The sequence below is a fragment of the Chiloscyllium plagiosum genome, chromosome 6 (assembly GCF_004010195.1).
Source record: "Chiloscyllium plagiosum isolate BGI_BamShark_2017 chromosome 6, ASM401019v2, whole genome shotgun sequence".
In the NCBI taxonomy this organism is placed as follows: domain Eukaryota; kingdom Metazoa; phylum Chordata; class Chondrichthyes; order Orectolobiformes; family Hemiscylliidae; genus Chiloscyllium; species Chiloscyllium plagiosum.
In genome coordinates, this window is record NC_057715.1 from 64,032,025 (window position 1) to 64,059,455 (window position 27,431).

The following is a 27,431-nucleotide window of genomic DNA, read 5'->3' on the forward strand; positions in this document are numbered from 1 at the left end:
CCATTTACTGGCATTGAAGGCTGTTCAATAGGCCGATTCCTGGTTTGTAGGAGTTGACTTATCAAAAGCAGCTGAACAGGTTAGGCATTTATTTATTAAAGTTCAGAAGAATGAAGGGTCATCTTTTTGAAACTTACAAGGTTGTGAGAGGGATTGACAAGCGAGGTGTTGACAAAATGTCTCCCCTAGTTGGGGTGGTCCTAAACTGGGGGACAGTTACAAAACTAGGGATTTAAAACAGAATTGTGCAAGAACTTCTTCTCCCAGACTGTAATGAATGCTAAAGAGAATTGTGAAGGCTAGATCACTGCAAGTATTTAAATAATATATTGATTTTTTTAAAATATAAAATCAGGGAGTTCAAGCTTGTAATGCAATGGCACAAAAGAGTTGTTGAGGGCAGATCAGTCATGATCTTGTTGAATGATGGGGTGTAGGTTTGAGGGTCTTTTCTCTCCTCCCTTCAGGCTCTCTGCTTGTATTCCTGATGAAGGGCTTTTGCCCGAAACGTTGATTTTATTGCTCCTTGGATGCTGCCTGAACTGCTGTGCTCTTCCAGTACCACTAATCCAGAATCTGGTTTCCAGCATCTGCAGTCATTGTTTTTATCCTGTAGGTTTGAGAGGCTGATTGGCCTACTCCTACCTCTATTTCAGTCAAGTTTGACAAGGGATAAATGTTGGTCAGGACATGCTTTTCTTAAATAATGCCACCGGTTCTTTTTAACCAGGTAAACATACTGGAGCATCAACATCTCACCATAAAGGCAGCATTTACAATGAATCATTCCTTCAGTATTTGGAGATGCCGGTGTTAGACTGGGGTGTACAAAGTTAAAAATCACAAAACATCAGGTTATAGTCCAACAGGTTTATTTGGAAGCACTAACTTTTGGAACGCTGCTCCTTCATCAGGTGGTTGATCAGGTGATCTTACACTCCACAACCACCTGATGAAGGAGCAGCACAATCATTAGAACAGACAGTTTCATATTTCACCAATACAAATGACAAAAATCCAAAACTAAATGTACTGTAGATTGTTCATTTAGGTTATTCACTCAATTTCTACAGTAGGATTTGAACCAAAACGTTCTGATAGAGAATGCAGGCTATCCCCACCAGGGTCAAAATGACACTTGCGTGTAAGTCAAGTTATGCTATTAGCATGGTTTAATATTTCAGTATGTTATAAATAGTGCTTCTGAAAGTAACTTTGTCAAAACTAGTGTCTAAATTCAAAGAACAGCAAAGAATTTATTACGATGAATAAAATAGGTTTGTGCTTATGAAATTTCTGTATAATGAATTTGTATAACGAATCCAAGTATTGAAAAGATTAATCAGTTTTACTAATAATATTTAACAGAACATAAATATGCAAAAATTAAGGGACACAAGAATGTGCAACACAAACTTTTCCAACAAGAACTATTTCTTAGAAAAGCAAAAAGGTAATTTGAAATTCATATGAGGAAATTACACAGAAAATATTTGGCTTGACATATTCTGTACAGCCCTCTTTGTGGATCTGACTTGGCTATACAGTGCAAAGCTAATTCATTAGTGATCTGTTCATTCTCCATTACCTCTCCCATTACCTCATCCCCACTCCCCAAAACTTCATATTCACCAACTAAGGAATTGGGAGTATGCCAGTATTTAAACAGTTTGGTAACAAGTCAAATATCCTGCAATTAATTTTGCTTTCAAAGGTTAGTATATACACAACAGGAAATACTCTGTCATAATTAGCACCCGGCATCTCGTTAGCTGGCTTTGTCAAGCTCATATGGAAATATATTAATCTAATATTGCTGAAGTGCCACCAGTTCAAATGCCACATTTCCATTTGACAACTGCAAACCTCCTTTAATCTGCTGGCAAAACAGTGAATCCTTGTGATCCACTCCTTCCATGTCTGAATGAGGAGCACTCAAATAAAGCAATCAAACTAGTGGAAATAAATTTCACAAGATAATTTATTGCAATGCATGTACTGATCATTTCACAGTATTATTTTGAACACAATTTTATAATATTATTGAAAACTATATAAAAACGTTGGTGAAGTCACAGGTAGACAGGATAGTGAAGAAGGCATTTGGTACGCATGCCATTATTGGTCAGTGCATTGAGTGTAGGAGTTGGGAGGTCATGTTGAGACTGTACAGGATGTTGTAAAAGAGGTAAAAACAATGACTGCAGATGCTGGAAACCAGATTCTGGATTAGTGGTGCTGGAAGAGCACAGCAGTTCAGGCAGCATCCGAGGAGCTTCAGCAAAATCGACGTTTCGGGCAAAAGCCCTTCATCAGGAATCAGGATGTTGTACAGGATGTTGGTTAGGCCACATTTGGATTACTGCCAATTCTGGTCTCCCTGCTATAAGAAAGATGTTGTTAAACTTATGGGGATGCAGAAAAGATCTACAAGGATTCAGCTGGGATTGAAGGGTTTGAGCAATAAGGGAAAGGCTGATTAGGCGGAGGTTATTTTCCCTGGAGTGTTGGAAGTTGAGGTTTATAAAATCACGAGGGTGACAGATAGAGTGAATAGTCAAGGTCTTTTTTCCCAGGGTAGGGGAGTCCAAAACTGGAGGGCATAGGTTTAAGGTGAGAGGGAAAAGATTTCAAGGAACCTAAGGAGTAACTTCTTTCATACAGAGGGTGGCGCGTGTATGGAATGAGCTGTCAAAAGAAATGGTGGAGGGTGGTACAATTACAACATTTAAAAGGCATATGAATGGGTACATGAATAGAAAGGGTTTAAAGGGATATGGACCAAATGCTGGCAGGTGGGACTAGATTAACTTCGGTTATCTGGTTGGCATGGATGAGTTGAACCGAAGGATGTGTTTCTGTGCTCTATGATTCGATAACTGGGGAGGCCATCAAAACAGGAACAAAATAGGTTTGTATGAAAAACTTCTGGGCAAGGCTATGTTATGTTGTGACAACGAGCCATCATTCTCAGAAAGAGTTGAGGAATTCAAAGTACATTATAGGCATGCTGAAGATGACATGACTTGAATCCAGAAGTTTAAAATAAGTTGTAGCAGCTCCTTCTATCACTTGAGATTAAGATCAGTGAGCTCTACACTCATCCAGACCAAATGGAGGAGGTTCAGTGGACGTGTGCCATTTTTGGTGAAGATCTGTGAAACATGGGTTGCTTGTGTGTTGCAAACTGCTGAAGACAGGCTACATCCGAGAAAGGGAGGAGCTGAAATTAGTCATAAAAAGGAAGACAAAGTTTTGAAGGACTAGATATTTCTTGACCAACCTCTGAAGCAGGTGGAGGCTTGAACCTGGGTCTTCTGGCTCAGAGGCAGGGACACTACCATTGCTGCAGTGACTGATGGTTGGACTGAGCAGCAAATTCACACGGTGTGATTTATAGTTTATAATGACTTTCAATTTGTCTGTTAATTCACATCCAACTTCTGTTGAATGAGTTATAAAAGTAAAGCAGGTCATCTAAGATCATATTTATAGAGTCATAGAGATGTACAGCATGGTAACAGACCCTTCGGTCCAACCCGTCCATGCCGACCAGATATCCCAACCCAATCTAGTCCCACCTGCCAGCACCTGGCCCATATCCCTCCAAACCCTTCCTATTCAGATACCCATTCAAATGCCTTTCAAATGTTGCAATTGTACCAGCCTCCACCACTTCCTCTGGTAGCTCATTCCATACCCGTACTGCCCTCTGTGTGAATTGGCTCTTGCACAGCAAACATTTATGTTTTAAATTATGGTGTTTTATGGCTTCATTTTGTTTTAGTAATGATGTTGGATTTCAGATCTTTTGTTGAAAAAAGGATAGTAGTCACGAGAGAGTCGATAATAGTATGCACAGATCTAGAAATCCATCCAATGACAGTCAACCTCCAAGACCGAACAAACAGTTAAGTTTCACCAAAGCATATTCTGATATGGTGGATGGGGGATGGGGGGGGCTACAAAAATAAGAGAAAAGTCAGAGAAAATGCACAAAAATGACCAAAAGAACAGGTGTTAAAGAGACAGCAAGAGCAAGAGGCAACAGACTAATCTGATTCCCTACACATATATTCACGCACGTGCATGCGCGCGCGCGCACACACACACACACAAAACTAAACCTTTCACTACACAGTCATGTTTTTTATTTAAACCCCTGCCTTGCCTACATGCACTGTTTTAGCTGCTGTTCCAGCTGGAGTTTAGCAGACAGTGAGCCATGGAGATTAGCTTGAGATTACATGGGGCACCGTATTATTTTCAGTCATAGAATTGTGGTTGAATTCTCGTAAATTTTTGAATATAATTTAAAGAGAAAATAAAACGTTTGAAGTATTCGTGACCTTAAATATTCACTCATTTCTTTCTCTATAGAACCATATTATTTGCTTTACATGCAGATAATTTGTTTTCCTTCGAAGAAATAATTTTTTTGCTAAACCGTTACTTACATTTTACATAGTTCGGACTTCTGCGCTACGTGTTGCCATTAATGTTAAATGCAAGATGTCAACAAACCTCTTCTTCAACTCCAGACTTCCGAGTGCAGCCTGGCTTTCCACCTTTTAGAAGTTGAAGACGTTGGCTCAGTTGCTCCACAAGGCATTCTCTGTTTTCAATTTCTGTAAACTGAAATACCCTCTTACTTTTAATGCTGACAATAATTGGTTTGGGCAGGAGGCTAGTGTCCTCCATCTTCTCCACTGTCACCACCTGTCAAAGCAAAAGAAATGCCAGAATTGTTTATTGTAGAAACTGGTGTACAAACAGTTAGGTGATATCATATGCGACATTCTAGTATCAAGTGCCTCACCTCCTGTTGCAAGTACTATTATTGGTATTACAGCGACTGTGCATTTGCTATATGTAATCTGGGTTCTGTGCTTATAGATTATAAAATCTTACATCAGTGTAAATTATTAGTGTTGTTAATGAACTTCAAGACATAGAACCCAGTATATGTCACATGGACTAACATATATAGATGCACTCAGACCATATCATACTGGCAGTAGAGTTTGATCAAGGGAACCATTGTGGTGCTCATAATTGGGGGCCGAATCCATGGGAATAGATTATTAAAAAGATTCAAAAGGTGATAGCTGCCGTGGTGATGGAGAGATTATTTCTTTTTATTGTCACTCAGGTTCAGAGCTTAAGGGCACATCTAATAACCAAAAATGAGGCAAAGCAAACTCAATATGGAGTGTGAATAGTTGAGCGTACATTCTCTTTCTTCTTTTTGGATTGATTCTGCTTAATTCAAAAACCAGCAGTTTTTCCAAGAGGCACATGACAACTCCAATCTGGCCAGGAGGGAGTACTGCCAAACACAATACTCGGCTGTTGGTCAATTCCACCATTTCTTTTATGGCAACAGGTTAAAGATGGATAAAAGAAACCTCCAGCTGATCACCATTCATCATCCTCCCTCAGCTGATGAATCAGTGCTCCTTCATGTTGAATTACTCTCAAATCATAGAGAAAGTGACAGAAGGTGTCATCAACTGGTGTTATCAAGCAGCACTTGTTTAGTAGTAACCTGCTCAACGATGTTCAGTAGAGTTCCACCAGGACCGTTCAACTCCTGGCCTCTTTACTGCCTTGGTTCAGACAGGAACAAAACAGGTGAATTCCCCAGGTGATGGGCAAGTGACTGCTCGACATCAAACTCAGATTTGGTAGTGTGGAATCAAACCTAGCAAAACTGGATTCCTCCTGGTAACCAGGGACAAAACTCCACTGGTTGGAGCCATATCTAGCACAAAGTATGATTGTTGTGGCTGTTGGAGATCAGTCATCTCAGCTCCAGGACATCTCTGCAGGAGTTCCTCAGGGTAGTGACCTAGGCCCAACCATCTCCAACTGCTTCAGTGAACTCCCCTTCACGATAAAGCTCAGAAGTGGGGACATTCCCTGATAAATGCACAATGCTCAGTATCATTCACGATTCCTCAGAAACTGAAGCAGCCCATGCCCAAATGCAGCAAGACCTGGACAATATTCAGACTTGGGCTGAAAAGTGACAAGTAATATTCCTGCAACACAAATGACAGGCAATGACCACCCCTAATAAGAAGCAGAGACAATCTAACCATTGCCCTTAACGTTCTAAGGTATCACTGAATATCCCACTAACAACTTCCTGAGGGTTAGTATTGGTTAGAAAGTAAATTAGATTAGCCTTATAAAAACAGTGGCTACAAGAAGAGGTCAGAGGCTAGGAACACTGCAGTGAGTAACTCACTTCTTGACTCCCCAAAGCCTGTCCACCATCTACAAAAGGTACAGGTCAAGAGTGTGACGAAATTTTTACTTGGATGAGTGCAGCTCCAAAAACACTCTAGAAGCCTGACACCATCCAGGAGAAAGCATCCCACTTGATTGGTACCACATTCACAAACATCTATTCCCTCCATCACCAACATTCTGCAGCAGTGTGCACCATCTACATTATATACTGTAGAGTTCAAAGTTTCTTAGTCAGCACTTTCCAAACCCATGACCACTTCCATCTAGAAGGACAAGGGCAGCAGATACATGGGAACACCACCACCTGCAAGTTCCCCTCCAAGCCACTCACCATCCTGACTTGGAAATATATTGCCATTCCTTCACTACTGCTGGGTCAAAATCCTGGAATTCCCTCCTTAATGGCACTGTGGGTGTGTCGACAGCACAAGGAACTGTGGTGGTTCAAGGCAGCAGCTCACCGCAACTTCTCAAGGATAACTCGGAATGAGCAATAAGTGCTGACACAGCCAGAGATGCCCATGTCCCACAAGTGAATAAAAATGGCACTGATCAATTCATTACAATCAATTCCATCAGCGTCAATAAATCTAAAGAACCTCTCCTTCCATGGGATTACTTTGGAACCATGGTTCAAGGTCATAACTGATATTTTCCATGTTCCAGAATACGATTACATTCTGGTGAAAAACCACCTCACCAAATTTCCTTACTAATTCAACAGCTGACTGCCAAATTCAGCATGTTTGCTGTTCCTCGATACATTGTCTCTCATTCCGGTTTGCGGTCAATTAGTGCACCCTTTCAAAACATCTGCAAGGAACAGATTATCCAATATATGACCTCTCACCACTCTCAGTCTAACAGTCTCTCAAAATACATTTATAACTATAAATTCTATGATAGTACACAGTAAAGCAACTTGCCAAGGTATTTTTTTTCAGATGGCTGTATTAAATCTGTGCGCTACTCTTGAAGATAAAGGAGTAACTTCCTGCTTGGACGATAGATGCACACAGAATTTCCTCTCCCACTCTCACCACCCAACCACATGTGCATGATGATTGTTGGAAAAGAGGTAGAAAATGGTACAAAAACATGATCAACAAGTTATCCCAATTTGAAGAAGCAAAAGGTAGCATGGGTTTGAGCATGAGCACATGGCTTCTTGGAAAATTGCTGTCCTTGTGTCCAGGCTCTGATATATGCTGCTGCATTGATCAATGGCTAAGTCCTGCAAAGAAATAGGCAACACACCCAAACGGCATATCTTCAATCACCTATCACACAGGAAGATGGATCAGATGCAGAGAGAGATAGTGCCAGATGACAACCATGCATCTATGTCAAATGACACACCTCAGTTTGTGACAGCAAATAGCATATAACAGGATGTGCTAAGCCAAGTTGTGAAAATTGTACATGGTCTAGATCTGATCTTGTTATACATCCAAAACATAATCTTAATGTGTAGCAATTCTATATTATCGATATGCATTCTTATGTGTGTTTTGGAAAAGGATACCTGTTATAGAGTGAGAGGGTTTTACAGCATGGTAACAGACCCTTGAACCAGTCAATGCCAAATATAATCCCAAACTAAATTTGTCCCATCTGCCTGTGCATGGCCCACGGCCCTCCATACAGCTCTTATTCATGTATTTATCCAAATGTCTTTTAAATGGTATAACTGTACCCACATCCACCAATTCCACCAGAAGTTCATTCCACACACTAACCACTATGTTAAAAAAAATTGCCCCTCATATCTGTTTTAAATCTCTCTCCTCTCACCTTAAAAATATGCCCCCTCGTCTTGAAATCTCCCATCCTAGGTAAGGACAGGTCCCATTAACCTTATCTATAACCCTTCATTTTATAAACCTCGATAAAAGTCACCCCTCAACCTCCTACACTATAGCGAAAAAAGTCCCAGCCTATCCAACCTTTTAAAAAGGGAAAGAGGGTGGAAGGGTTGTTTTATTATTGGATAGATCCCAGACTATTTAGACAGGATACCTTTAAGATAGTAAACTACCACACATTGTAACTATCAAGGCATCCATCTCTGTAACCAGCATGATTATTGATATTGCAGTTACTGTAAATTTGCTCTATGTAATCAGAAAGCACAGAACACAGACCATGTAAAACAGTGTAAACAAGATGTGTTGTTAATAAACCTCAAGACATTGAACTCCACAAGAACCCAGTCTTGACAGAATATTGTACATTAGTTAGTATATATACCATATTACTCAGACCATATCAAACTGACAGGTGTGTTTTTACCCAGGAAACATCAGAAATGGCAGCATTGCACTGTCCATCGAAGGACAGCATGCAATGAATTTACTGCCAAGAGAAAAAACAACCAATAAGAAGCTATACTTTGTTCCACCATTCTCTAACTGCCTGAAATAATCTTCATACACTTCCATCAAACACACCCTCCTTCACAAGCAACTTTAAAAGGGAGTGGTGGAAGAGGAGGAAGGAAAGCAACAAAATATTTTGGCCTAACCCTAACTCTCACAAAGCACTGGAGTTACTTCAAAACAAGGTCAGAAGGAAATCACGTTTCTTTGTTATTTATCAAAATGCATCTCTGTTGTACACTCTGCTCAGATCGGTATGCAAATAACAAAGTAAAAATAAGACAGATTTGTAACTGATACTGGATGAGAGTTCATGTTAGGCATTGTATAACTCCAAAACAGGTTCCCTGGACTACAAAGCACGCAAACATTCCTGCTGGTGCTGCATCATGATAAGATGGTTCATTTCAGTGGGCCATCTCGGCCACACTCACTCCAGAATGACAGCCTTAATATCTTTACAGAAAATGAGAGAAAACAAAATGACTTTTTCAAACAATAGTTCTTGGCAACAAGGCAGACACAGGCAGTTTTCTATATTGATCTGTATTCAGGAATTTTAAAAAAACATTTATTTAATAATGCATTTTAAATGGAAATATTTGCACATTTCTTGGACAATGCAGCTTTAAATTCAACACGAGGTAATTCAACCCAGAATAGGAAAAGCATCTTGAACTGCAACACAGGACTAGAGTCCAATACCTCTTGGAGCGGAATGATCACATAACAGTTATCTTCCTCTTTGCTGGCAAAGCAGATGTAGTTTTCTGAAATATACAACTTCCCTGCAGTGTGGCATTGGTTATATGGCGTCCACAGGAAACAGTGCACTATCTTGATCAGCTTTTCTGCCCGCGAAAGTCTAAAACAAGCCCGGAAATATTCATTCTGCACCCTAGCTTCAAGATCTCTGCAGCAAAATGAACAGAAAACAAAGTTGCACAGCAGTTTAATTAGAGTAGAAGGTTTAGTTTTCAATTACAAGTTATATACCAACACTAGCATTTCATTTTTAAAAACTTGCAAATCAATATTTTCAGTTACTAGTACTATTTTTAACCACACACAAAATCATGAGCCCAGAAAAAATGATGATAGGCAACTCAACTGCAGAAGACAAACTGATAATAGGAAACTGTTGCTAACTGGTGTACACATGCATATTCCCAGCAGGGGACGCTATGCAAGCCATTGAGGGACATCCTAAACAAAATGCTTTGCCTCCCAAGTGTTGTGACCTTGATGGCACCATATCCCCCCCACATCTTTCAATCCAAGTCAATTAGATCTTTCTATTCTAAGCAATGTGAAGACAGAATGATTCAGCCCAGCAAGTTCATCAAGATTTCCAAACATAACAACTGAAAGAAAAAGAGTTTTGTAATTATGCAGCATCCAGTTTAAGTGCCGTGAAACCTGTAAATCAAAAATATTAAAGGGCTAGAACTTATTATCTTCCAAGTAAGACTAGATCAGCCAGATATCCCAGCATTGGGTGCATCTCCTAAAAGAGTTTGTTCCTTTTAACTATTTCATCTGGGATGAATATCGGAAATTTTCACCCCAATCCAATTCATCCCCCACTCCTTCCAAATGCAGAGAACACAGTTGCTCCAATGTCCACCTCCATGACTCTTCAGACTGCAGTCACTCCCAGCAACACTGCTCTAGCTGTGGTCAACTTCCATTGTGGATCAGAGGATTGGGGCTTGCTCTAAACTGCAGCACGGAATTTAAAATGGCAAGTAATCGTCTTCTGAGCTACTAGGGACCAAGCCCTCACACTTCAAGAGAGCACTGGTAATTCCTAGAGGGAATGCTACACTAAAGCCGCCAAGTGTCTGATGGCCCCAAGATCCTCAGACAACACCTTTCAATCTATGACCACTTCCAACCAGGAGGACAAAGGGTAGCAGATACATGGCTGTTAAACTTGAAAGGATTCAGAAAAGATCTATAAAGCATGTTGCTGGGGTTGAAGGGCTGGAACTAAAGGGCAAAGCTAAATAGACTGGAACTATTTTCCCTGGAGCATCAGAGGCTGAGGAGTTTGCCGTATAGATGTTTATAAAATAATTAGAGCTATGGATAGGGTGAGTAGCCAAGGTCTGATCCCCAGAGTAAGGGAGTCCAAAACTAGAGGGCATAGGTTTAAGGTGAGAGGGGAAGATTTATAACGGACAACATTTTCACACAGAGGCTGGTGTCAGTATGGAAGGGGAAGCTGGTACAATTACTGGGTATATGAATAGGAAGAGTTTAGAGGGATATGGGCCAAATGCTGGCAAATGGGACTAGATTAATTTAGGATACCTGGTCGGCATGGATGAGTTAGGCTGTAGTTCCGCACAATACAATTCTATAACTCTGAATATTTGGAAAGCTCAGCTTTTGAGAAATGGAAAGCCACAGAAAGGCTCTCCCTGTAGGGTACAACCACACAAGCATTCAGTCCCAGGGATACAAAATGGTTTCTACAAACACTAATAGAGATCCCCATTTCAGAGAAACAATTTTAGTCCACCATTGCCACCTCACATTGACATGTGTCCTGTGATTTAAGTCATCAACTGGGGACAATGACAGCTGTCTCACTTTGAAACTATGAATACTTGCAAAATGCAAGACTCAGGTTGCATCTGTTACAAGTCATTGTGACTGCCAACAGGTTCTTTCTTACAGATGTCTGCTTCTACAGGTTTCATTTTACATCACGACTCTTACAGCTAGCACAATTAATAGAAGCAGAACAGCCAAAGGATCTCGAATGTCAAAGCACTTTGACTAGCTGGTGAAAAGGGGACACCAAGAAAAATGGATGTAGTTTGCTCAGGTAAAAAAAAAAACTGGAAATAATAAACTCCAAATAGCTGCACAGGCAGATAATGTTAACTTCAAAAAAAATCTGTGTGGCCAGTTTTTCAAAAAAGGTTTGTTCATGGGATATGGATATCACTGGCTCGGCCAGCATTTACTGCCTATCCCCAATTGTCCAGAAGAAATAAGGGTAAACCACGTTGCTGTGGGTCTGGTGTCACATGTAGGCCAGACCAGGCAAGAGTGGAAGATTTCCTTCCCTAAAGAACATTAACGAACCAGATTGGTTTTTACACAATTGACAGGACAGTTGGTTCTGCTATAATACGTGTTTTTTTCAAAGTGAATTGGCTTTAACGTGATTGGAGAATCTAGATCATTATTTGTAGAATGCAAACTTTCCTTACCTGCATTGGCTATAGTGCGATTCTGGTCCCTTTACTTTAAATGGCGCTGTGATTGCGTGATTTTCTTATAACAGAGATTGCCCAAGAATGGAACTATCGTGTTACATTAGAATTGTCTGTAGTTACATGGTCACTATCAAGCTAGAATTTCATCAAATTCAAATTTCACTGTCTGTCACAGTGGGATTCAAATCCATGTCCCAGAGCCCATTAGCCTGGAGTTTAGGATTAACAGACCAGCGACATTACCAATACACTAGCATCTCCTCTCAAAAGGAAAGCACTAGATTAATGCAGTATTTAAAATATTGCATGAGAACATCAATTGACTGTCTCTTTTTGTGCTGGAAATAATTTTCAAGTCAATAATTCAGAACATATGCAAACTAATTTGAGCAACAAGAAAAATGATCGAAAATCAAGTTGCAAAACCAGAAGGAAGCACGGCAAATGGTTAAAATAGATATACATTAAATGACAGAAATAAAATACACACAAGGCTATTTTGAGAACTTAGCCACTTTGCAAAAAAAGTGAAATTTTCCTTTATGTTCCTTACTTCTTTGTGATTTGTGTAGGTTCTTGTAGAGGAGGATCCAGTTCAAATGCTTCATTGTCCAGCAACCTTCGAATAGTCACATCTGCCAATAGCTCCATAAGCCTGAAAGTTTCATCAATGTTGAGAAACATGGAGAAATCACGTTCCTTACTTTGTGTAGTTACTCGAACTATTCCTGTGATAAGGGTATTTGAAGTCCTTTCCAGTCTTTTCACATCAGCCCAGGGGATAATAAGTTTCACTGAAACATACAAATGCAATATTTAGGGATGTAGGGTACAAGCTAGCTTTAAGCAAGAAAGTTATAAATTTACATTGGTAATTGCTGGTGCATTTTACAAGCGATGTATTTGCCTAATAATATTTTATTACTTAAAGCCTCAACCTCTGCCATGTGATTAACACAGACTTATTTCACTCAAAAGGAATACATTTCTTGCAGAGAACTTTGTAACCAGCCTGCAGAATTTGCAGTACACTTTCAGAGCATCAGACCATTAAGCCTCATATGCTGTTCACCTACAAAAAAATGCAGAGCTTAAAAAATGCAGAGCTCGAAACATTGAAGTATAATTTTCTATTCAATCAATCATTCCTTTTAAAAAGAAAACAGCAGCTCCCTATTGACCAGCTTATTCATTACCCTCTGTAAACATCCACTCATCTAAAATGCTGCACCTCTAACCTCACCAAGTCAAACTAACATTGCCACGTCCTTCATTGGTCAGAGTATACTAGAAGCTCCAAGTTAATCTGTCAACCTTATTTAAATATTCCATGTTCACTTCCCCTCCTGACTGAATAATCTCACCCAGAAATCCTGACCCAGAGCACTCCATTCCTTTGACTGCAGCCTCTTGTAGATTTCCTCAACTTTCACTAGTCATGTTGACATGCCTTCACAGCCACCAGAGTTCCATCCTCTTTCATAAAAACCTCCTACTCCTTAAAAGCACTTATTTGACCAAAGTTTAGGACACCACTCTGATGAGTGAGATAGAGTGTTACACAAATGTATGTCAGTCAATCTTTTGTTTGCCATTTATATAAAATGATTTGGAGGAGAATATAGAAGGCACGGTTAGTAACATTGCTGACAACATCAAACTTGGTGGCACAGTAGATAGTGAAATAGGTTTTCTAAGATTACAAAGGGAAAAATAGCAGATGGAGATTAATCTGAATAAATGTAAGGTATTGCATTTTGGTACAACAAACAAGGATAGGAGTTACACAATTAATGCTACGGCCTTGGGTAGTGTTGTAGAACAGAGGGATCTGGGGTGTAGGTACAGAATTCCTTGAAGTTTACATCGTATATATACACCGGGTGATTAAAAAGGCATTTAGCACGCTTGCCTTCATTACTCAGAGCTTTGAGTATAGGAGTTGGGAAGTCATGCTGAGATTGTACAAGATATTGGTGAGGACTCTTCTAGAATGCTGTGTCCAGTTCTGGTCACCCAGTTTTAGGATGGATATTATTAAGCTGGAGACAGTTCAGAAGAGACTTACCAGGATGTCGCTGAGTATGGAAGACTTGGGTTGCAAGGAAAGCTGGATAGGCTGGGACATTTTTTTTTACTGGAGTGGAGGAGGTAGAGAGGCAACTGTAAAAAATGTATAAAATCATGAGGGGGGTATAGATAGGGTTAATGGTAGTTATCTTTTCCCTAGGATGGGGGATTTCAAGACTCGGGGCATATTTTTAAGATGAGAGGAGAGACATTTTAAAAAGACATAAGGGGCATTTTATTTTTTACACAGAAGGTGGATCATGTCATAGAGTCATAGAGATGTACAGCATGGAAACAGACCCTTGGTCCAACCAGTCCATGCCGACCAGATATCCCAACCCAATCTACTCCCACCTGCCAGCACCCGGCCCATATCCCTCCAAACCCTTCCTATTCATATACCCATCCAAATGCCTCTCAAATGTTGCAATTGTACCAGCCTCCACCACTTCCTCTGGCAACTCATTCCATACACGTACCACCCTCTGTGTGAAAAAGTTGCCCCTTAGGTCTCTTTTATATCTTTCCCCTCTCATCCTAAACCTATGCCGTCTAGTTCTGGACTCCCTGACCCCAGGGAAAAGACTTTGTCTATTTACCCTATCCATGCCCTTCATAATTTTATAAACCTGTATAAGGTCACCCCTCAGCCTCTGACGCTCCAGGGAAAACAGCCCCAGCCTGTTCAGCCTCTCCCTAAAGCTCAAATCCTCCAACCCTGGCAACATCCTTGTAAATCTTTTCTGAAACAGGCGTGGAATGAAATTCCTGAGGAAGTAGTGGATGTGGATACAATTATAAAGTTTAAAAGACACTTAGATAAGTACAGGATTAGGAAAATGTTGGAGAGATATGGACCAGGAGCAGGTAGGTGGGATTAGTTTAGTTGGGGATTATGATTGGCATTGACAGGTTGCCCTGAAGGGTCTGTTTCTATAATGTATGACTCTAACATTGTGTCAAAGTCTGAAGTAGAATTTTAACCTAACTGTCTAGCTCCCAAGCACCAAGAGTTATTAAGCGAACCAAATCTCCAGCCATTCATATTGAAGACAAAAAGAATGGATCCACACAACAACAAAACCCAACGTATTGCTCAATTAGCTTGCTGTCATATGGGCCTTGATCAAAGGCAATCAGTACTTGATCTAAGGCAGGATTTTAGGGTGTGGGTGTGGCGGTGGAGGAGGGTGTTGGGGTGGTGATGGCTACAGAAAACATTTATCTACCTCCTACAACTCCACATGATTCAATGGAGCGCAGCAGCTCCCGGTTTTGAATTAGCCAGCAGCTCGGAGTGGGCAGGACACCAGTGGCCAGGAGCCTCAATTCTAATGGACAAACTGGTGCTCTCAGATCTACTCAAGTGGCAGAAGATCCAGTGGGTCTCTAGTGAGACCCGCATCACCAATGAAAGATTCTGCCACATTACTGCACAATCTAAGCGGAGTGAGAAGGGGCATGTGGAGAGGGTGGGTGGCAGGAAATAAGGGGCGAATGGAAGAAAACAAACCCTGCACACCAATTTAGAGTGTTGGAGGCTACTTTAACTTAGAACTTTGCAAATCCCTATCCTTGCTTGCAGTTTAAAAAAAAGGTATCGCAGCCAATATTTCTACAATACTAGGAAATTAAGTAAAAAGGAAAAAGTTGACATTTCCTCTATTGGCAGAGAGCATAGAACTCAAGTTGTCAAACATATTTACAGCAGGGCTAACCACATTCCCACAAACTGAATTATAAATTGTCCTGGTTCCTTACCAGTAGGAGCGTCGTGTAACATACACACTAGATTCTCTCTTCATCTATTATTTTAATACATTTCCTGTCACATTAACAATGGATGGTAAATAACTTTGGCAGAATCTGTGTAAATATCCTTTTACATTAAGGAGGCCATTGGAGAGAATGCTTATTTACAGATTCTTTGCAAGTTGTAGCCTCCTATCATGTGAAAACTAAATAGCAGCTGGCATACAAGTTTTCTTTTCCTCTCTCCTCCCAACTACTTACAGAAAATCAAACTTTTTTCCCATACTTTTAAAATATCCATCAAATTTCCATTGTGCTTCATTAAATTTAGTATTTCATACATCCATAATTTATATCTGGATTTTTACTTGGTGAAAGAGGTTGAGAACAACTGCTCCTTTAATTTGATCAACAGAAATAAAAGAAAGTTATTATAATCTCCCCAATTAGATTACATATCATATGGCCAGAGAAATCAGACAATTTAGCCAAAATGATGGAATCACTCATTACCCAAACTTCCTGGATCTCAAGTGAAATGACATTCAGCAGTTCATTTTTTCCACTGAAGTATTCAAGTAAGAAGACTGCTCAAACAGGGTTTCTAAAAAAGTTACAATTTTAATTTGCCCTACTGATAAGGTTTTTTAGAAAAATACTGAGATAGATATGATATCAAGCAGCATTGTGCATATTTGGTCCCTCATTCAATGCAGGATTGGTTCAATGTAGCCACAAGATCTTTGTTGTTGATACTACCTCATCTAGTTTGTGATGTAGCTAATTGAGACAATTAAAGCATATCAAACTCGCCCGGTGTAGTTCCACCAGCAGATCTAGCGAAACGCAAATTTTAAAAAAAATTATTCACTGGATGGGGGCAACAGTGGCTCGTCCAGCATTTATTGCCCATTCCTAATTACCCAGAAAGCAATTAAAAGTTAACCACATTGCTATAGTCACATATAGGCCAGACCAGATGAGAATAGCAGATTAGTTTCCTCAAGGACATTCATGAACCAGATGAGTTTTTCCAACAATCAATAATAGACTCTCAGTCATTAGACTCTTTAATTCCAGATTTTTATTGAATTTACATTCCATCATCTGCCATGATGGGATTCAAATCCAGGTCCCCTGAACATTACCTGGGTCTCTAGTTTAGCAGTCCAGTAATAGTACCACTAGGCCATCACCTTCCCAGTTTATAATAATAAACGTGAAGAACAGTTCTAAAATTACAGAACAGCCTTTCTACAATTGATTTATTTAGTTTGCACCCTTCATCTTTTCTTACCTTCCTTACCCAACAGGAAAGAATAAAAGCAGAGATGGTTGATGCTGAGGTATATCCAACCTTGACGGGGAACCCGCCCCTTCCAACAGCAACACGAATAATACGTCACCAGTTTTTCCAAGTCTGGGAAATTAAATCGTGTCTCAAACTTCACCAAAGCCTCTCGAAACTTCTCAGGATCTTCTTCCTGTTCTGCCAATTTGCTCCTGGTTTCTTCAGCAATAAGACCCTGATTCCAACAGAATTAAAACTTTAAACAATCTATAATATAGCTAAATGGAAGAGTTACATTTTCCACAGTGTGCCCATTTTGACACTCACACTTTTAGTATCAAGCAATCAATTTCCTTGAGGTAAAAACAATGACTGCAGATGCTGGAAACCAGATTCTGGATCAGTGGTGCTGGAAGAGCACAGCAATTCAGGCAGCATCCGACGAGTAGCAAAATCGACGTTTCGGGCAAAAGCCCTTCATCAGAAAAAGCTTAAAATCTCAAGCATTGTACTTCTTGATCAAGTCTTTAGCATGTCACATTCACAACATATTGATGAGGAGTTCAGGTAGTTCCTGATTTACAAACAGACAAGTTACAAACGTTTGTACTAATGAGCTGCATCTCACACAGATATGTATTAATAGCAATTTTAAAGATCTTAGAGATGACCATTTCTCGTATGAATAAACAGCTATTTTATATTGCCCTGTATGGTGTTCCAACTTGTGAATGGACTCAAGAATGGAACTGTTAACAATCCAGGGCTGTCTGCACATGAACATGCTTACATGGGTCCCAATATTTCACAAATGCATAATTCAATGAAAGTCAGGGGAGACAAAAAGAAGTAAGGTGTTTGAATATCTATTTCTGTTTCAGTAAAATAACATTTTTAACATCTGGTGCAACTGAAATATTTGCTATAAATCAAGGAATGGAGTTTCTGCTCAAGATGTAGTTAGATAAATGTGCCCAGAATTCTCTGATAGATTGCTCGTGATTTTGTCAACACATAGTTTGTTGAAGGTTCCACCCCACTCATGAGTATAAGCCCAAATCCCAGTAACTAGCTCAATCAAGAAATGTAATTGCTTTGTAATTGAATAGAATACTCTGCAGTAGCATCACAGAGTTGCTGATGGGGATTTGGTTGAGTGAATGGATTTTTACAAAAATCAACTCTAAGAAGATTGTGTATACTCCAATGTAGTGATCAGCAGAACACACACAAGTTAAAGTTTCACAACTTTTAAGCACAACTTCATTCACAGCCGCCTGGTTTATATTGATACCTGAGCAGAACTTGTACAGAAATCACAAACCTTGTTGTTTTAGTTGTAAGCCTTGATGTAAAACAGCAGAAACAGTTCTTTATTCAATTATATGGACAGCAAACTTGGCAATCTGTTCTAATTTCCTTTGTATTGAACTTCAAAGTTCTTATTCGTGTAAACCTCATCATTTATTTATAAGAGTGATAGCTTTGAACCTGGAGATATATTTAGATTAGATTACTTACAGTGTGGAAACAGGCCCTTCAGCCCAACAAGTCCACACCGACCTGCCGAAGCGCAACCCACCCAGACCCATTCCCATACGTTTACCCCTTCACCTAACACTAGGGGCAATTTAGCATGGCCAATTCACCTAACCTGCACATTTTTGGATTGTGGGAGTAAACCAGAGCACCCAGAGGAAACCCACGCAGACACGGGGAGAATGTTCAAACTCCACACAGAGAGTTTCCTGAGGTGGGAAGTGAACCCGGGTCTCTGGCACTGTGAGGCAGCAGTGCTAACCACTGCCACCGTGCTGTCCATATTGTGGATATGAACTCTCACTTTCCAGCAGGCATAGCTTTTAGATGGTTTTAGTTATTTTGATAAGACAACAAGTAGAATATAATGTTATCCATTATAAGCACCCTCCCAACAGTTCCCATTAAACCAAGAGTGGCCGAAGTAAGTTGCACCACTTTTTAATTCAGGTAAAATCAGGTAGATTCTTGTGAATTGAAGATTTCACCCATACGGGAGCCAAATGAAGTGTTCCAATGCATTTTAAAAATGATGCGAAAAAGCTAATTATCCAAACAATAATGCACTTTTGCTTCTTCAACATCAAAACCGGGATTACCTGTAAATAAGTCACACAATACAAAAAATATATTGGTCATTCTTTAGCTTTTTCCAATGCCCCACAAAGCAGATTCAATTGTTCAAAACAATTTTTATGGGTTGCACTTACCTTCACTTTACCATGGACAAAGCTAATAACATCGTCTTTATTGTCAAATACTGAAAGAGTTTGCAGAAGATTCTGTTCCAACCACTGCCAGTGCAGATGGATTTCTTCTACAGTAGCACCTGATGATGATTTGCAAAACAAAACATAAATGTTGAGATGATATCTTGGATTCTGTGACAAGTTTATACTCAAAATTTATGGTAGTTTTATTCTCCTTAACACACCAAAACACAGGGAAATTTGAAAGTTACAACTTCTGAAATGGATTTGCATAAAAAGGAAGTGCCCAAAGGAAGTGGATTAAATGTACGAGTTTTAGAAAAAGACTTTATTGAGGAAGCAAATCTTTCATATGGGGCTGTCTCATATTAATAACTAGTGAGACCAAAATTAGTCAGGTGAGGCTTGGCTGCTAACCAGCATCTGGAGTCAGAGGAAGATAATCCAACACTGGCTAGTACTGGATGTCCTCTCCAGCCTTTTCCATTGCACACATGTTGGGAAGCAGCTCAATGTGACTGAATCAGCTCCCTTGGCAATAAAATTTGGATACTTTTTTTAAAAAACAAATATGTGGCTGAATCTTTTGCCTCGAGTGTATAAATCTCCAGCGAGATGCCACCACCAGACACATATTCCCCTTCCCTCCTTTATCTGCTATCCGTTGGAACCGTTCCCTCCAGGATAACCTGATCCACTCTTCCTTCATTCCTAACAATCATTCCCCGCCCCCTCCACAGCATCTTCCCCTGTGACCGAAGGTGTAACATCTGCCCACTTACCTCCTCCCTCCTCAGTATCCAAGGGCCCAAACACACCTTCCATGTGAAACAGTACATTTCTTGCATTTCTCACAATCTAGTCTACTGCAGTTGCTGTTCTCAATGTGGTCTCCTCTACATCAGGGAAATGAAGTGTAGACTGGGTGACCGTTTCAAAGAACGTCTACATACTGCCCACGAAAAAGATCCTGAGCTTCCAGTTGCCTGCCACTTTAAAATACCATTCCGTTCCCTGGCCAACATTCATCTCAGGCTTGTTGCAGTACTCCAAGAGAAGCTCAGAACAAGCTGGAAGAACAAAACCTCAATTTCCACTTGGGGATGCTACAGCCCTCTGGACACAATATCAAGTTCAATAATTTCAGGGCCTGAACTCCCCCAAGTCCTTGACTCCGACCACAGATACCAGACCTGGTTATCACATAGTCTTCCATTACACACTACCTTTGTTAGCCACTAACAGTCTCCATTAACAGCTGTTTACCCTCCCAGCCAAATTGTTATCGACTCCTTTCTCTGTCCAGCTGTTTTTTCTCTCTCTTTGGGCTCTGTGCCTACCTACCATTAACGCCTTACCCTCTCCCCCATCCTATCTTCTGCATATAAACCAACATTTTCATAGCTACCATTAGTTCTGAGAAAGGGTCACTGGACCTGAAACTTTGATTTCTCTTCACAGCTATTGTGAGACTTGTTGAGCTTTTCCAGCAATTTCTGTTTTTGTATGAATGGCTTGGTTGGGCAAGTTATATTAAGCTATTGTAACTTTGTTCTAACAAAATAACACTCACACCTTCATTCCAATTGAATCATTGACACAGAGTGCTAGTTTACCGAGGTTCTTTAAATAGTAAATATTAATGACAGATGTTTTGCTGGTAGTTTTCTATCGTTAACTGTAAAACATGGCACTGGAGTAATTGGGACTTTGATAGGACCAACTCCATAAAATGGATTTCAATATGAAAGAGGGATTTGGACTAGGTCAAACCAACAACTGTATATTTTTATAGAAGCCACCAGAAAATACAGGTATAAACAGACTTTTATTCTTATTTGAGAAATAATACTCAACTGTATTTGAATTGTATTTAAACTCTTACCATTGTCAAACTACAGAACCAAAATATGTACTTTAGTTTTAATTAATTGCTTCAAATATACATAGTTTTAATTTCCTTCATCCTTAATATGCCTTTGAATGCTTCCATCATGTTCTTTTACTCTACCCTGCAATTGTTTTCTCTCTGCCTACTTTCCATTTACACACAGTATTTGTTCAGTATTTACTAGCTTGCTGGGTTTCATTAATATCTTGCTAAAAAAATCTCTGAATTTAGGCTTCTGATTGAAAATTGGATACCATTAATTAAATAAATAAAATGCATTCAATCTCTTGCACATTTAAGAAATTATCTCATTCTCTACATTATCCCAATTTCATACTTTTAAAATGTAACAACATGTTTCTAAACAGTGTGCAATAGGGTAAGCTTATGGAGATTTTACATACCACAAGCTATGACCCAATACACCTGTGATCCAGGCATCTGATGCAAAATTCGAAATGGAGCAACACGGGCATTGGAGTCCAGCACTGCATCTAAAGCTCCCACCAGCAAACCTATAGAAATTTAACAGTATGCGTTAGACCAGTAGCCTTCAACAAACAACAATTGAACAATCTTAGATTAAGATCAATGAAACGAATCCTACTATGACTCTCTTGGCAATGAGACAAAATGAACATAGACCAAGGTTATTTGGAGGCGATTTGTTCAATTTGTTTTACTGCTCTGCCCCAAGAACCTTAAGCAAGAACACTAGAAAAATATACTGTAGCATTTGTTGTCCACATTGAAGAACTCAAGTTCCTGGTACTTGTTCAAACCAACAGCAACTTGGCAATAAAAGCATAATACGGTACTACAGATGCTGGAAATCTGGACCAAACAAAATGCTGGAGAAATTCAGCAAGTCTGGCATTAATGGTTAAGAAGGAAGCAGAGTCCACTATGACTCATCTTTAGAACTATCAACTTGACAATCACGATACAGAAAAAAGTTAACATGAAGAACTGAGCCAAGCTCACATTCATTAAACCTGTAATGCCACTACTTTTCAGTGGTTAAGTTGTGACTTAGGTATATGTATAGGTATAGGTATAAAACAAACAAAAATGATAAAGTAATTAATGTTACTGAAAGTGCAAAGCCAGAAAAAAACAGGCATTGCATGTATCAAACAGCCTCAGAGCATTACCTACGTGACAGATCAAGATATTCTGCTGTTTGCATTTCAACCAACTACAATCAAAGTTGTTAACACTGGACTGATTTGTATCCACCAAGTGGTTCAAAAGTCAGTTTCCTGAAATTGTTTCAGAGAATTAAACAATTATGCTTTGATCAAATGCTACTAAAATGCTAAGAACAAGGAAGGAAGCATCACTGTAAAGATTTTCTTTTAAACAAAAGTGTGCTACAGGAGCCAAACATCCATGTCATAACACGGATTCTCAATCAATCAAGGTTGTACGAGAAGATTTCAAAAGTGCTGTTTGCAAGTTCTCCCATTCACAATCTCTCAAGTTGATTTATCCTCGCTCATCAGGAGTCTATCCTGTGTAGTGAGGCAACAGAAATGGTCCCAGGTAGAAGATGCAAGAGTGTATTGTTGTTCCATTTGAAAAGGAGGAGATTAGCAAATCTCTCAACAATCAATAAGATTATAATGAATTGGGGTGTGGTTTAATTTTCTGATTCATTGTCTTCAGCCTAACTTATAAAATAGACATTATTTGAAGCATAACATTCACGGTTGCCTGCTTCTAAAATGGTGGAATAGACCTACTCTTGTCCCTTGAACCAATGCCGCCAGCTATATGTAGGGAATGAAAATTAGGAAGTCAAGTCAGATCTTTGCAACTGAAGGCTTTATATTAATGAGATTGGGTCTGTAAAGTCATTCCATACTTTTTTCTCCTCCCCCATTTGTCACATTACCAGTTTGGTTTATTCACTGGCTTTCGCTGCCCTAGTGTTTGGTATAAAAAAAAATTGGGACCTAATTCTGAAAAAGAAAATATGAACGTGGACCAGTTGATAATGTATTCAAACCAAACCCAGAGAATGAGCACTGTGCTACTTTCTCCTGGTTAATATCCTGGTCAGTAAACTATCAGAAGCAGTTCAGCAGAATTTGTATAGCAAATGAGCACATCATGTAAACTTAAGAATTAATAAACTTTTTTTTCCACACAAAGATTGCTTCCACAGAAACAAAAGGAGAAAAAAACACATTGTAAACTGCTACAACAATGCCAGGTATAGATAAGTGTTTAATATGACCATCAGTTCCAAAACAACGTAACCCACTTGTTTTAACTTCTGTCATCACTCTAAGGATTGAAGACATTTTGATGTTAAAGGAATATGTAAACAAACACAAAACTTTTGACGCAGCAAAATGAAAGAAACAGCTATAAAGTTATTTCAATTTGTTTTACTTGTACTGGAAATGGAGAAATAACTCAACCAGAGAATGTCTTTAGTGCAGAAGAACTGTCTGGTGAATCTCCAAAAGCCTCCAAATTATTAACATTTAGTTACCAAACATGAAGTATACAAGAAGCAAATTTCATCTTTTTCTGGAATCAAAAGCTAAGAGACTGGTTAGCATTAAAAAGAGGTCATGAAGTCCACAACTACCATGGATTTAAATATTATAATCTCATCCTACACAGTGCCATAGAAAATGCTGTATTCAAGAGCCAAGTCAATATTGTCTTTGAAATCATAACAGACAGAATGTGATCTGTATTTGTTTTCTAGTTCTTTGGCAATGACATTGGCAAACGATAGATTTATTTAATGCCAAAGAAATAGCTTTGCTGCATATTACTTTGCTTTGCTGTACAACTGGATTCCAGATATTGTTAAACATTACATTTACATGTCTATGCTCAATACCGAGAGTGTAGTGCTGGAAAAGCACAACAGGTCAGGCAGCATCCGAGCAGGAGAATCGATATTTCGAACATAAGCCTTTCATCAAGAATGAGGCTTGTGGGTCGGGCTTGAGAGGTAAATGGGAGGGGGTGGGGTTTGGGGGAAGGTAGCTGAGAAAGTGATTAGGTGGATAAAGGTGTGGGAGAAGGTGATAGGTCAGAGGGAGGGAGTGATGGACAGGTCCAGAGTTGGAGGTTTGGGACTGGGATAATGTGGGTGGAGGGGAAATGAGGAAGCTGTTGAAATCCACCTTTATCCTGTGTGGTTGCAGGGTCCTAAGGTGAAATATTGAGGCGTTCCTCCTCCAGGCGTCGGGTGGTAATGGTTTGGCAGTGGAGGAGGCCCAGGAACTGCATGTCCTTGACCGAGTGGGAGGGGAGTTGAAGTGTTCAGCCACGGGGCAGTGGGGTTGCTGGGTGCAGGTATCCCAGAGAGGTTCACTGAAACAATCCGCATATGATTTTAACACTTAAGCAGAAGGCAGTCAGTTAATTGCATTGGAGTCTCCAAGTGGCCTTGCAGCAAATCATAGAATCTCTACAGTATGGAAAGAGGCCCTTTGGCCCAACAAGTCCATACTGACCCTCCGAAGAGTAACCCACCCAGACCCATTCCACTCCGCTATTACCCAAATGTACCCTTGACTAATGCACCTAACCTACAGACCCCGAAAACGATGGGCAATTTGGCTTGGCCAATTCACCTAACCTGCATGTCTTTGGACTGAGAGAGGAAACCGGAGCATCTGGAAGAAACCCACAAGACATAGGGAGAATGTGCAAACTCCAGACAGACAGTCGCCCAAGGTGGGAATCAAACTCGGGAAACCTGCATGTCTTTGGACTGAGAGAGGAAACCGGAGCATCTGGAAAAAACCCACAAAGACATAGGGAGAATGTGCAAACTCCAGACAGACAGTCGCCCAAGGTGGGAATCAAACTCGGGACCCTAGTGCTGAAGGCAGCAGTGCTAACCACTGATCCACCATGCCACCCCACTAACCACTGACCCACCGTGCCACCCCACTAACCACTGACCCACCGTGCCACTGACCCACCTTGACCAGAATGATTCGATGGTGTCAAAAATAGTTGCTTTTCACACCAATGTGTTTAAATAGCACAAAGTGAAGAAAGAATTAATTGCTGTGAAAGACACTGAACCAAGCTTTTCAGAATAATCTTACCAGCAATAATTCTTCCTTCCCCTTTCACCTTTTCCCATTTTTGTTAGGGTTGCCATAAATCATCTTTATCCACCCCTGCCTGGCAGTCATCCATCCCTCAGAGAATCTTGCTGTGCTCATATCACTTTCCACTGCAACGTTCTATCTAGTCTTAGATTTTCCATGTCTTCTTCCTGCAAGTCCCATCTCCACTGGTCATTTCACCTCATTGCAGTGCGAGAGAGAAGCAACAGGTGAAATGCCAACTTCTTCTTGGCCACTTTCTTCACTGTCCCCATAATCTGTACTAACTTCCCCCCCCACCCCGAATTGCTGGTTCCTGATTTGGTCCATTCTTGTCACTCCACACATCCAGTTGTTCCTCTCTTCTTGGTGCTGCCCCAGGTTCCTGAACTGTATAGAGGCAAAATATTGCAGATGCTGAAAATCTTAAGTAGAAACAGACAATGCTGGTTTGAATCCAGTATGATTCTTCTTCAGAACTGTTAACTCTGTTTCTCTCTCCACAGATGCTGCCAGACCTGCTGAGTCTCTCCCGCACTTTGTTCTGCACTATAATAATATATAGCAGTAGTTTCACTTGTTCATTAAATCCAGAGCAATAAAGTGCTTTCCTAAGCTTTGTTTATACAGTGCACAATTTTGAGCTTGTGTGTATTGAGGTAAGATGGCTATCAGAAGGCACATTACTGTTATGTATTTTATTTCAGGGATTTTTATTTCTTAGCTGAGGAGAAAGCAGAACTTGCCACGATGCGGAACAGTGTCTGCCTAGCCAAGCAGTGTCATTGCACGGTGAAATAAAAAAAAGTGAATAAACTACGCAAGATGGAATTACTAGGTGCAGGACAACAGTTCACCACCACCTTCTCTTGGGCAATTAGGGATGGGCAACAAATGCAGGCCGAGCCAGCAACATCTACATCCTATGAATGAATAAAAAAATTCAAGGCGCAAATCACCATGAGGGGGTTTCTTTGGCCAAGTTGCAATAACTATCATTATGTAGTTGTTCAGTGCTGAGCTTGACACCAACATGAGCAGTGAAGATTGAACAGTTACAATAGGCAAGTGCATAGAGACAAATAAACACATTAGTAAATGAAACAAAAGACAAATGAAAGAAATGCTGAATTGCCATCTTGCTGGGGACAGCAGGCTACACCTCACAGCTCCAAAGGACCAACGGGAGGAAACAAAAACTGAAGCTGTGAGGATGATTCTTCATAGAGAATTGGGGAACACTACCTGAACAGCAACACAGTAAAGTTTTTGCTCAGTGATTCCTTCTGTAGGATATAATTCCAATTCACAGGACATTCTTTCAGGGTTCATTCCTTGTTTGGGGGGTGGGAGGAAGTAGAAGAGATGTTATCCATAGTATATCATTCTTGGCAACATAACAGTGCACACCACTTCCACTTTCTGGTGTGATCACATGATGGATTAAATGATGAATCTACTGTCAGCTGATTAGGTAGCAGCTTTGGGCAGGCTATATGGTGCCTCCCAGCCAAATGGGAAGACCTCTCTTGGCCAACTCCATCACAGGGGATTTTTATTTCATAGCTGATGAGAAACTTGAACAATTTCCACCACAAGGCTTATTGAAAGCACACAAGTGGGCATGGGTGTTTTCCAAAACTTTTTTTTTGTAACTATTTCACATTACATCGGTTTTATTTTATTCAATTGTGTATTGTATTATTGATAATAATATTGAAATTAGCTCGGTCAGAGAGTTAAAATGTACCAGTGAAGGCTCACATTGATGTTTACAAGGGAGTTACGGTCATTTTCTTTACTGTCGGAGAAATAATGTTGTACATTTTTGTTCCCCCTGAATGTTCACACTAATGTCCAGTGTTGTACAGTCACTCTGAGCACAGATGAACTTGCAGGCTCAGTTGGCATTTCCTTCTATGCAGCAAATGCCACGATTGTCTGAGGTCACTCTCAGCAGGGATAATGGAAATGTTCTGGGTAAACTCAACAGCAGTGTAAAAGCTGCTGCCAATCAGCATCAAGATGAGTGCACATTGAGACTGTACCGGAAGACCCATGCCAGAAAGCCAATTACAGTAATGCCCGTTTAAGAGCGTCTCATGCCACTGCCGCTGATATTCAGGAATCAACTCGAATCAGGATTGACTGCATCTTCATTCACAGCTGAAAAACCAGAGGGTGGTCATCAGTGAAAAAAAAATCCATCAAAAGATAG

The 27,431-nt window shown here is 40.1% G+C and overlaps 1 protein-coding gene across 1 annotated transcript in view; it reads right to left on the minus strand.

Annotated features, from left to right (window-relative positions):
- Window positions 1-27,431, minus strand: part of LOC122551052 (TBC1 domain family member 8-like) — a 97,246-nt gene that overhangs the window by 33,016 nt on the left and 36,799 nt on the right. Inside the window, exons 2-7 of the mRNA XM_043692695.1 lie at window positions 21,527-21,637; window positions 19,232-19,350; window positions 16,989-17,217; window positions 12,423-12,663; window positions 9,342-9,549; window positions 4,525-4,719 (exon numbers count right to left, since the gene is read on the minus strand). Coding sequence (XP_043548630.1) covers window positions 4,525-4,719; window positions 9,342-9,549; window positions 12,423-12,663; window positions 16,989-17,217; window positions 19,232-19,350; window positions 21,527-21,637 — 1,103 coding nt within the window. The remainder of the gene's footprint in view (window positions 1-4,524; window positions 4,720-9,341; window positions 9,550-12,422; window positions 12,664-16,988; window positions 17,218-19,231; window positions 19,351-21,526; window positions 21,638-27,431) is intronic.